The sequence below is a fragment of the Zootoca vivipara genome, chromosome 8 (genome assembly GCF_963506605.1).
Source record: "Zootoca vivipara chromosome 8, rZooViv1.1, whole genome shotgun sequence".
Lineage (NCBI taxonomy): Eukaryota > Metazoa > Chordata > Lepidosauria > Squamata > Lacertidae > Zootoca > Zootoca vivipara.
Window position 1 is genome coordinate 2578705 of NC_083283.1, and position 12445 is coordinate 2591149.

General features: G+C 49.6%; 1 protein-coding gene across 1 annotated transcript in view; it reads right to left on the minus strand.

The window, feature by feature from the left end:
- Nucleotides 1-12445, minus strand: part of ZC3H3 (zinc finger CCCH-type containing 3) — a 236474-nt gene that overhangs the window by 48444 nt on the left and 175585 nt on the right. The window contains exon 9 of the mRNA XM_035124913.2: nt 7583-7714. Coding sequence (XP_034980804.2) covers nt 7583-7714 — 132 coding nt within the window. The remainder of the gene's footprint in view (nt 1-7582; nt 7715-12445) is intronic.

The following is a 12445-nucleotide window of genomic DNA, read 5'->3' on the forward strand; positions in this document are numbered from 1 at the left end:
TGGGGGGGGGACACATACCCTTAAACATTTTGTGAATCTAAGTTTGGCCTCATTGAGGGGCAGTATTTCAATATGAGTGGGAAAATGAGAGTGCCCCTAAACATTTTTTAAAAGAAAAAAAGCAGTGTGTGTGTGTGTGTGTGGTTGTGTGTGTGTATTCCGCCTTCTCTCCTCCAAGGAGCTCAGATTGGCACACCTGGCCCTCCCCCTCCTCATTTAATCCCCACGACAACCTGTAAGGTAGGTTAGACTAATAATAATAATAATAATAATAATAATAATAATAATAATAATAATATATTATTTATACCCCGCCCATCTGGCTGGGTTTCCCCAGCCATTCTGGGCAGCTTCCAACAGAAAAATAAAACACAGTAATCTATTAAACATTAAAAGCCTCCCTGAACAGGGCTGCCTTCAGATGTCTTCTAAAAGTCTGGTAGTTGTTTTCCTCTTTGACATCTGTTGGGAGGACGTTCCACAGGGCAGGCGCCACTACCGAGAAGGCCCTCTGCCTAGTTCCCTGCAACTTGGCTTCTCGCAACGAGGAAACCGCCAGAAGGCCCTCGGTGCTGGACCTCAGTGTCCGGGCAGAATGATGGAGGTGGAGACGCTCCTTCAGGTATACTGGGCCGAGGCCATTTAGGGCTTTCAAGGTCAGCACCAACACTTTGAATTGTGCTCGGAAACGTACTGGGAGCCAATGACTAAGAGAAAGTGTCTGGCCCAGGGTCACCCAGTGAGCTTGTAGCCATGTGGGGATTCGAACGCTGGCCTCTCCCAGGTCCTAGTCTGACACTCTAACCCAGGGGTTGTCAACCTGGTCCCTACCGCCCACTAGTGGGCGTTTCAGGATTCTAGGTGGGCGGTAGGGGGTTCTACGGCACAAGCTGAATCCTCCTTCCACTGAGCGCTGGTGGGCGGTAAGGAAATTTTACCACCAAGAAAGATGCATTAGTGGGCGGTAGGTATAAAAAGGTTGACTATCCCTGCTCTAATCACTACACACTGTCCTGTGAGCGGAAAGGTTAATTTGCAGTGATTCCTCAGCGGAGCCCAAGTCCACTGCAGTTTGGTGACGTACAGTCAATGGCCTGCTGCACTAAATGCCTCTGAAACGCCATCCTTGAGCGAGCCCAATAGGTGACAGGGAGCAGCCACGGAGAAGGCACTGCAATGCATGCCCACAAACCAAATTCCAGCCGGCGGCGTGACACAGATTTGTGGGAAAACAGGGGGCCCTTGTAGGTGTTGTGGCCTGCAGCCTTTGACTCCCATAAGAATCTCAATTGTTCGAGCAACGTGGTATACTAGCAATTCTCTCGCAGCCCACAGTTTGGGGACAAAGGCGGCAGACCGGGAATTCCCAACACACCTTTGTTGAATGGGGATTAAACGTGATGGGCACATTTTTCAGGTCGCAGCATGAACACCCTGCTCCCCACCCCCCAAAAAGCAGGGACTATAGAAGAACATGCACCTGACAATATAAACATGAGAAAGAAATGGGGGGGGGCAGAGAACAGCCAGTGCATCTAATAGGCAGGACTGTACCAGGCAAAATATGGGGAGGGGGCATGGTTGGATTAAGCAAAAGGGGGGCGGTCAGTCGATCAGCTGGGCAGAAAGTAGCAAGGTGGGCTACTGAAACAGGCTGAAACACTCACAGAATCATAGGACTGGAGAGTTGGAAGGGACCCCAAGCATCATCTAGTCCAACCCCTGCAGTGGAGGAATGACAGCTAAAGAATCCTTGACAGAGGTGAGGCCAGACAGGAAGTCATGACAGAAGTTTATAAAATCACGCATGGCACAGAGAAAATGGATAGGGAAAAGTTTTTCTTCCTCTCTCATGACACCAGAACTCGTGGACGTACAATGAAGCTGAATGTCGGAAGATTCAGGGCAGAGGAAAGGAAGGACTTCTGCATGAAGCGCAGTGTTAAGCTGTGGAACTCACTGCCACAGGAGGCAGTAATGGCCACCAACTTGGATGGCTTTAAAAGAGGGAGGAGGAGGAGAGGGCTATCAATGGCTACTAGCCATGGTGGCTATCCTCTGTCTTCACAGTTGGAGGCAGCACATAACCCCGGTCTTGAAAGATCTACATTGGCTCCCAGTACGTTTCTGAGCACAGTTCAAAGTGTTGGTGCTGACCTTTAAAGCCCTAAACGGCCTCGGTCCAGTATACCTGAAGGAGCGTCTCCACCCCCATCGTTTTGCCCGGACACTGAGGTCCAGCACCGAGGGCCTTCTGGCGGTTCCCTCATTGCAAGAAGCCAAGTTGCAGGGAACTAGGCAGAGGGCCTTTTCGGTAGTGGCGCCCGCCCTGTGGAATGCACTCCCATCGGATGTCAAGGAAATAAAAAAGTACCTGACTTTTAGAAGACATCTGAAGGCAGCCCTGTTTAGGGAAGCTTTTAATATTTGATGAATTATTGCATTTTTAATATTTCGCTGAAAGCCGACCAGAGTGGCCAGCTGGGCGGGGTATAAATTATTATTATTATTATTATTATTATTATTATTATTATTATTATTATCATCATCATATGAATAGCAGTTGCTGGAAACCACAGGAGGGGAGGGGGCTCTTGTGCTCGGATCCTGCTTGTGGGTTTCTGCTTGGCCACTGTGAAAAGAGGACGCTGGCCAGGATGGGCCACTGGCCTGGTCCCACAGGCATGTTCCACGAAGGGTGGGGAGCCCCTGGGGGATCTCCCAAGGGAACCTCTGTCCCTGGCACAGAGTCCCAGTGCCCAGAAGGAGGGGTTGGCACCCGGGGTTTCTAGCAGACACGGGCAGCGCCAGGTCCGACCTCAGCTGCCTCCCTGCCTTCCCCATCCCTTTTAAAAGCTAAAACTGCAGACAGCTGTGCCCTGCCGCATCTCGGACACAAGAGTAGGAAAAGGGGAGAGAAAGAGTGGGGGGGAAAGGCAGAACGAGAAGAGATTTACTCCCTTTCTAAATTATTCACAAGAAAAGGGACTGCGCATCTTTAACAAGCCATCGTTTTATGAAGCAAGGTTAACATTTTTACTTGATTCAGTAGAATATTATAAACTCTCCGGGGTCCATTTGAGGACTTTCTACTTTGTGCAAAAGGAACAGACTCAGCACTTTTTATATTATTTAGAGAATAAAATTAACCCTCAATGGCCCAGGCTGGGTATTTCCTCTCCCCAGTTAAATATGGCACGCTCAGCAATTCCACCCCCCCGATATAATTACGGGCTGCTATCCATCATCTGTAGGAGAATGTTTTTCTGACACTCCAGAAGTGATGCGGTAAGCACGTTCACTAATAGAATAAATATTCTAAGTATCTCTTTTATATTTTCATTTAAATTGGAATATTTTAAAATAATTGTACAGGGGCTGCCTGGGTGACTTGTACCGGTGGCTGTGGAGAGAGGCTGCCCGATCGACTCTGGCTTCGGCTCGGAGGGAAGGTCTCCCACCACAGAAACCAGGGTGCGCTTGGGGTCCGGCTGGAAAACCCAGTAAGCAAAAGGTAATCTGCTAGCAATCTTTTCCTGCCAGAGTCCTCGCCAAGTGTTCCTCTTCCCCACATTTGACTGATGGCTGCCTCTCCAATGGAATGTAAGTGTCCCGATTTCTAAATTTATTTATTGCATCTATATCCCACTTTTATTTCCCTCTCAGGAACTCAAGGTGGTGTACATGTCCCCCCATTTAATCCCTACAACCACCCTATCAGGTAGGCTAGACTGAGGGAGGCAGTGACTGACCCCAAGTTACCTGGTGAAATGGGGGTATTCGAACCCTGGCCTCTCCCAGTTCAGCATCTAACCAAGACACCACAAGGTGCTCTCTGGAACTCCTCCTCCTAGTTGCACAAGAGTAGCCCTACTGGGTTATACACAGCGGCCAGCCAGGTGCCCTAACAAAAGAATTCAGAACCAGGACCGGAAGGCAACCGCCCTCTTCCATTGTTGTCCTACCACCACCTATGAAACCTGGAGGTTCCCCTCCAGCCACCATGGCCAGCAGCTGCTGGCAGACTTCTCCTCCCCCTCTGTCCTCTCTAGGCATTTGTCCAACCCCCTCCTAAAGCTAGCAACCATCACATCTGGTGGCAGCGAGTTCCACAAGCCAGCAACGTGGGGAAGATCTTCCTTTTGCCCGACGTACCCATTCGCTTTGCTGGATGAGCTCACTTTCTGGCGCTGTCAGAGAGGGAGGGAAAACCTCTCCTGCCTTTGCTTTCTCCACACCTTTCTCAACAGGTAGGGCAAGCACATGCCCTGGCCTCGAGTCAGCTTTGCCTCCATGCCGGTCTCTGCTGCTTCCAGTGGCTGCCATCACCTGAGACAAGGAAGCCGCATTCGGGGCTGGCCCAGTACATTTTGGCAACTGAGGCGGACCACAAATTGACACACAAACGCACCCCAGCCAAGGAAGAAGGGATGAGCAATTGGGAACAAAGCAGGGGATTGACCACTGGGATCTGCTGCCCCTGAGGATCCTGCCACCCGAGGCAGTAGCCTCACCTTGCCTCATGGGTGTGCCAGCCCTGGCTGCATTCCTTCACAATACTGCAGCCGTGTGGGTGTCACTGCGCTGTCAGGCAAGGAATGTGAGGAATTAACTACAGTGGTACCTTGGTTCTCAAACTTAATCTGTTCTGGAAGTCTGTTCCAAAACCAAGGCGTGCTTTCCCAGACAAAGTCATGCAAAATGGATTAATCGGTTCCAGAATTTTAAAAACCACCCCTAAAAGAGCAATTTAACATGAATTTTACTAACGAGACCACTGATTCATAAAATGAAAGCAATAAAGAATGTACTGCAGTCACACAATCAATCAATCAATCAATCAATCAGTAGCTGAACTGGATTCCACACAGTCACAAAAACAACAAAAAGAGCTGCAAAAACGCAAAATAAATAGCAAAAACAGACAGACCTCAGCGTAACACTCAAAATGGAGCACATTTGGCATCCGAAAAAAATTCGCAAACTTCCTTCCGGGTTTGGAGTGTACAGTGCACACGACCACTGTATTGTCAAAAGTACACTCACAATCACCTCCTAGGTGTACACCTGTTGAGGCAGTTGTCATGACAGAGAGACCCCCCGCCCGCTACAGCCTCGGCTTAGGTACCACCACCACCCGAGCTGCACACAAGCAGAAGCAGACTTCACCTGCGTATAACCTGCTTCTGCTCCCCCCTCTTCACCCCTCTCCTGGTCCTGAGAGACAGTGGAGCAGGAGACACAGGGGCAGCAGGAGGAGGTGTGGAAGCCCTTGACTCCCCACCAGCCTGACTTCTCTCCCCCTCCTCCTGCCCTGTTCTTCACTCTCCAAACCTGCAGCATCTCCCGACTCGTGACTCTCGTCTCTTGGCTGTCACACATTCCCCCAGATCAACAACGTTCCCTTCTTCCAAGTCAGTCCCCAACCCCTCCTTCTCCCGGTGCCCACTCTTCAGTGTCCGGCCAGTCCCGGAAATGGGCGCCCCACAAGCCACAGCTGGCCCTGCTGCCACAAAATTCCACAGCAAAATTCTGCCTTCTTACTGCCAGGGCCATTTCTTGTTGGCAGGTTCGGGACAGGTAGAAGAGAGGATTTATTTACATGTAGTTAAGGGACACGGGTGGCGCTGTGATGTAAACCACTGAGCTTTGGGCTTGCCGATTGGAAGATCGGCAGTTCGAATCCCCGTGACGGGATGAGCTCCTGTTGCTTGGTCCCAGCTCCTGCCCACCTAGCAGTTTGAAAGCACGTCAAAATGCAAGTAGATAAATAGGTACTGCTCTGGCGGGAAGGTAAACAGCGTTTCCGTGCACTGCTCTGGTTCGCCAGAAGCGGCTTTGTCATGCTGGCCACACGACCCGGAAAAACTGTCTGCGGACAAACGCCGGCTCCCTCGGCCTATAGAACGAGATGAGCACCACAACCCCAGAGTTGTTCGTGACTGGACTTAACTGTCAGGGGTCCTTTACCTCAGGGGTGGCCAACTCCCAAGAGACTGTGATCTACTCACAGAGTTAAAAACTGGCAGTGATCTACCCCATTTGGGGGGGGGTTCAGGTCAAAGTTCTTGAGCTTCTTTTTGGGGGAAGGAAGGCCCATTTTTGGGGGGTTCAGGTCAAAGTTGCTGAGTTTTTTTTAGAGGAGCCAAAGCTGTTGAGCTTCTTTGGGGGAGCCAGTGATCTACCAGTGATCTACCACAGACGTCCAGTGATCTACCGGTAGATCACGATCTACCTGTTGGACGTGCCTGCTTTACCTTTTTTTAAAGTTAAGCTGTGGAACTCCCTCCCACAGGAGGCAGTGGGGGCGACCAACCTTGATAGCCTTAAAAGAGGACGTGGCAAACCAATAGAACCAAGGGCTGCTGATGTTAGATGGAGGGGGGGGCTCTCTCAAGCCCACCGCCCAACAGAAGGACATAAAAGATGGGATCATCAGGTGTGTGACTGTACATTTGAGAAACGAATATTGCAGGGCTAGAAAAGCTGAATCAAAGGGCAACCCAAGAGATCATGGGCGTGAAGGAACTCCCCAGTGAAGAAAGGTGACAACATTTGGGGCTTCTGAGTTTATGGGGGGAAGGCGAGCTAAGTGGGTGGGGGGACACAGCAGAGAAGTCGAGAATTATGTTTGGTGTGGAGGAAGTGGATAGAAAGAAGTGGTTTTCTCTCTCTTATAAGGCGAGAGGTTAAGACTATCCAATGAAGCTGAATGTTGAAAGATTCAGGACAAAAGGAAAGTAGTCTTTCACACAGCACAAACTACGGAATATCGTTTAATTACAAAAACACAGTGGTGATTTTATTAAATGTATGAGTCGCAATTTTGCCATGGCAACTCAAAGTGACTTGCAATATTATAAGCAAAAAAACCCAAATGCATATCTATATTAAAACCAGTACTTTTTAAAAAGAAAAATCTAAAAACAGTTCCATTTTTTAAAAACTAGATTACTGCTGCAGCAAAGAGAGCAAGTTTCCACCAGGAGCCCCCTTGGTTTCATTGAAAGAACAGATTCCTTACCTTTGAGGTAGCCCTGATTTTCAGAGAATTTAAGATTAAGTTGTCTCTGGTTGTTTCTTACCAAACGAAGAATAACAGCACACACCACATAGAGCCAAACTCAGTCGGCTATTTTTACTTTTAAAAATTCCCAATATTTAAATCCTACTTTTCCAAAGATGCACACACACATAAACACACACACACAGTGCGAATCACATTCTGTGATGCCAGCTGCATGTGTCGCGTGGATTTGAAGATAGAAACGTTTCTGCCCAGTATCTCTCCACCTAGGGGTAGTTGCTACTCACCAGTGGTACTGAAGCCCAAAAAGGAGGAAAGAGGGGGTAGGAGAACATTTAAAAAATGAAAAGGAGACACCCTTCTCCACTGCAGGCACTGGATTTTCTGTGAGTATGGACCATGTCATGAGACCAAACAACAATTCAGAGAGAGAGAGAGAGAGAGAGAGAGAGAGAGAGAGAGAGAGAGAGAGAGAGAGAGAGAGAGAGAGAGAGAGAGAGAGATCTGGATTCTCATCCCAATGAGATACTTGTCTAAGCCCTTGCCCCACCTTACCTTCTCTCCCAAGGGACAGTAGCCTTTGAGGAAGTCTGAGCACACTTCCGCTTTCCGGGACACGTAGACATGGCTGTAGGGACAGTCACTGTTGTTGCAGATCCCTTTCAGGAAATAAGAGCACACAGGCATCTGAAAGGACAAAGTCAGGAGGGAAGATTAATCTCCAATGATTTTAGTGCCAGTTCCAACCCCCCAAGTCTGACGGAAAACCATCCCTGCTATAAAATGAAGGCTACAGTCCCCATCCCTCCAATACCAGGTTTGATTCTGGCGTGGTTTACACATGCATCACTTACGCTCACAACAACCCTCCGAAGCGGGCCACAAATATTCCCATTTTGCAGGTGCACCACCCAACTTAGTCGCCTTCATAGCTGCTTCCCTGTGGTGCACATATTATGCATCTGATAACTTATACAGTGCTTAATTACAACAATCTCTAAGTAACTCCATACAAAAAAAAAACCCACCAACTGTTAGAACTCTAACACCAGAAACAAAGAAAGTCAGTAGGCACCATAAGTTGAACATAAGTCCAGTGTCCAGATCAAGGGAGGTCATAATACCACTCTATTCTGCCTTGGTCAGATCCCACCTGGAATCCTGTGTCCAGTTCTGGGTGCCACAATTTAAGAAGGATGTTGACAAGCTGGAAGATGTGCAGAAGAGGGCAACTAGGATGATCAAGGGTCTGGAAACCAAGCCTGATGAAGAACGGTTGAAGGAGCTGGGTATGCTTAGCCTGGGAAAGAGGAGACTGAGAAGTGATAGGGTAGGCATCTTCAAATACGTGAAGAGCTGACCCATGGAAGATGGAGCAAGTTTTTTTTACGTGGGGCTACCTTTGAAGGTGACCCGGAAACTGCAATTAATCCAGAATGCGGCAGCTAGACTGGTGACTGGGAGTGGCCGCCGAGACCACATAACACCGGTCCTGAAAGACCTACATTGGCTCCCAGTATGTTTCCGAGCACAATTCAAAGTGTTGGGGCTCACCTTTAAAGCCCTAAACGGCCTCGGTCCAGTATACCTGAAGGAGCGTCTCCTCCCCCATCGTTCTGCCCGGACACTGAGATCTAGCGCCGAGGGCCTTCTGGCGGTTCCCTCGCTACGAGAAGCCAAGTTACAGGGAACCAGGCAGAGGGCCTTCTCGGTAGTGGCGCCCACCCTGTGGAATGCCCTCCCACTAGAGGTCAAAGAGAATAACAATTACCAGACCTTTAGAAGGCATCTTAAGGCAGCCCTGTTTAGGGAAGCTTTTAATGTTTGATGGATTTCTGCATTTTAATGTTTTGTTGGAAGCCGCCCAGAGTGGCTGGGGGAACCCGGCCAGATGGGCGGGGTATAAATAATATATTATTATTATTATTATTATTATTATTATTATTATTATTATTATTATTTTCTCCTGCTCCAGAGCCGAGAACCCAAACCGATGGATTCAAATGACAAGAGAGGTGATTTCGACTAAACATCAGGAAGGACCTTCGGACAGCAAGAGCACAGTCTAACGCAGCACCTGTCTACCATAATATTCAAGGGGGAGGGAGTTCCAAAGGCTAAGTGTCATGATAAGACATCCAACTCTCACCAGACGCGACTGGCGACGGGCCAAAGGGTACTTTGATTCCCATTTTTGTCATCTTTGAGAGAAATGCCCTTTGCGTCTTGAAGCCAGATTCTGTCCGTTGTTTCCTCCAGTGGGTGGGCAGATCTCCACAGGACTCACTGCTCCTGCTACCGTTGTTCACAGGTGCGGGTGATGTGAAAAAGCAATGCAAAACCAATCTGTGCGCAGAGACAGATGTGGGACCGCCTTGAGCACTGCTGCCACAAAGCACAAAACTTTACCTTCTGCCAGCTGCTGGGTAATTAAAAACGAATTACTGGCCTGCTGTGACAATCCTACTCCTCCACCTTCAGCGGCTACTGGAGGCGGAGAAGAAGGGCTGCAGCCCAGGATGGCCAAGCGCTGCCTTTGCAGGGATGGAAACACTAGGACTGCTGCTCAGCCAAGGAAGCTGAATGTTGGAAGATTCAGGACAGGGAAAAGCAGCGCAGTGCAGAGTTAAACTGTGGAACTCCCTCCCACAGGAGGCAGTGATGGCCACCAACTTAGATGGCTTTAAAAGAAGATTGGACAAATTCATGGATGAGGAGGGAACTATGGGTGGCTACTAGCCAGGATGGCTCTGCTCTGCCTCCACACTTGAAGGCAGCGATGCTTCTGAAGCCCAGTTGCTGGAAACTGCAGGAGGGGAGAGGGTTGCTCTTGTGCTCGGATCCTGCTTGCGGGTTTCCCACAGGCATCTGCTTGGCCACTGTGAGAAGAGGGTGTTGGACAAGGCGGGCCATTTGGCCTGATCCAACAGCCTCTTCTTACATTCTTATGTTCTTAAAGGATGCCTGGGTCAGTCGCTGGCATCTCCACGAACTCTGGTCAGAAATGACCATGCTGGAGCCAGTATGACTAGAGCACCTGTGGCATCCTCCAGCTGTTTTGGACTACAACTCCCATCAGCCCCAGCCACTATGGCCGTGCTAGCTGGGGCAGATGGGAGTTGCAGTCCAAAACAGGTGGAGGGCACCAGAGGGCTGCTCCAGCGTGACTCTGCAGAGGATAACTTTAAATAAGAATACTGCTTAAAAGCATCTTGCTCCTGAGTGTGCCTTCCAAGGCCCAGTCACCACATGGCTTGTGAAGTGCTCGTTCTGGGTGCTTGGCTCGCAAATCAGCTTATTGCCCAATGAATAGAGCCAACCCTTCTGCCAAGTGCCATGGCCTTAAGTCCTACGGGTTCAAGGATCCTCCGGCCAGTATTTACAGATGTGCAATAAGCGCAGGCGACGCGGTGCATGGGGGAGGGAACTTTCCCCCGAAGGACGTATTAGGGCTTTAACTGAATTAGTTCACTAGAGTGAGAAGGAGGAGGAGGGAGGGGAGAGAAAGAGGACAGCAAAATGGAAGGCTAAAAGCCACGCAAGAAGGAAAAACAAAGAGGGCTTTAAAAGCAAAGAGTTTATTTTTAATTGTCTTTTAACTGCAGACATTAAAATAAAGGACAGGGCTCTGGGGCTGCCTTCTCCTGTCGGCGGTGGCGTGACCGTAAACGATTCCCTTAATGTAGGTTTTGATATAGAGATCAAATTAGCTCTAATAAAAAGGGATAATAAAGCCAGCTCTTATGCAAAACTCAACTCCTCCCAGCTGTCAAGGCTGAGCCATTACCAAGAGGAAGCGCCGTTCTCGTTTCAATTAACCTTGTTTGCACCCCGCGATGTCCGCGCAAATAACAATAACATTAATGCAAGGCGCTGCGGCCATATTAGGAAGCCCCGAAGACGCGCGCCTGCCTTCCCGGAGCCGGCGGCTAATGAACCCGAAACTCGACGTGAATTTCCAAATTGCTCACAACAGAGTTTTGAAGCTCTATTAGGGAGAAAAATGCTGATTCTTGTCAAGTCCCTCAAGGGGAAAAGCTGTTGCAACAGCAGCCTGCTCCAGCCCAAGTCTTAGCCTCATGCTAACCTCTTGCATCCGCAAACTCAGCCGCGCTGGCACATGGGGAGTGGTAGGGGGCTGGCAGCCCCAGGGATGGTGGGCAGCAAACTGGGGGCCACAAGCAGCTCTGCCCAGGAGGGCTGGGCCACTTCTCCACTATGTCCCACCCTCCAAATGAGGAAAGCTGTTCGATGCTCCAACTCTTTTCGTACCATATTCTCAGGAAACCTATCAAGACTCCTCTCTTTTGCTGGGCTTCTAAGGCAGCCAGAGATAATAATCCCTTCTCTTCTTGCTTTGCCCTTTTTGAAAAAAACAATTAAAATTGAACGTAAACATTTGCAGATTTCCTTTTTGATTTAGTTAAGGACTAGTTAAGCACGCCAGGCCTATCTATCAAAGGCAGCCTTCAAGATGTTGTCGGACTACAACTCCCACAGTGTGCTAGCTAGAGGCTGATGGGAGTAGTAGTCCTACAACCTTTGGAGGGCATCAGCTTGCACAAGGGTTGCTCCAAAGTGGTGCCCCAAATACAAATGGCGCTTGACCCCCGAGGAGAGCTGGCTGAGGCTGATGGGAGCTGTAGTCCAACAGCATCTGGAGGGCATCAGTTTGACGAAGGAGGGCCTAAGGGCATGCTACACAAATGTATCCCCCCCCCCCGGCCTCAAAGACAAACCTCTAAACTGTGTTTGCTCACACAACCTGCAGAGGAATCGGAGGCCCAAGCAGCGTTTTTGAAAGTCAACCACGTCTGGAAAGGTCTGGGCCTGCCTCTGTCTCCATTCCAAGCAGGCAACTTGGTGGGAAGTAGCTGCAGGGCCAGTCCAAGGCATTTTGCTGCCTGAGGCAATGGACAAGATGCCATTCCCCAGCTCCATTCCATGTACAAAACCCTCCCAAACTGGCTGTCAAAACCAACTCTAACACTGGCAATGGAGCCAGTGTCCTTGGCTGCCTCTGAGGGCAACAGGCTAGCTTAGGGGGCATACAGCACGTAGCTCTATCCTAGGGTTGCCATATTTTGCCGCTTTTTAGAAACTCTGGCCGGACGCTATTTCCGATGGATGAATCCCAGGGAATCCTGGATGCACGACAGCCCTACTCTGTCCACTGTCCCAACACCACCTCCAACACCTGCCACCTCCCTCTGTCTCAAGGCAGTGCCGGCCCTGGCTAGGCAGAGCACAACTTTAAAATAAACCGTCTGTTGCTGGTTGCTCAGAAATCCCACCCGAGGGCCTTAAGGAGCAGGGCAAGTAAGAAACCAATAACCACGTCATTCCATGGCATGTGTTCCCTTCCGTTTGGCTTGCACACTGCCTGGTCCCCCTGCTTCCCCCTGAGGGTTTCCGAAA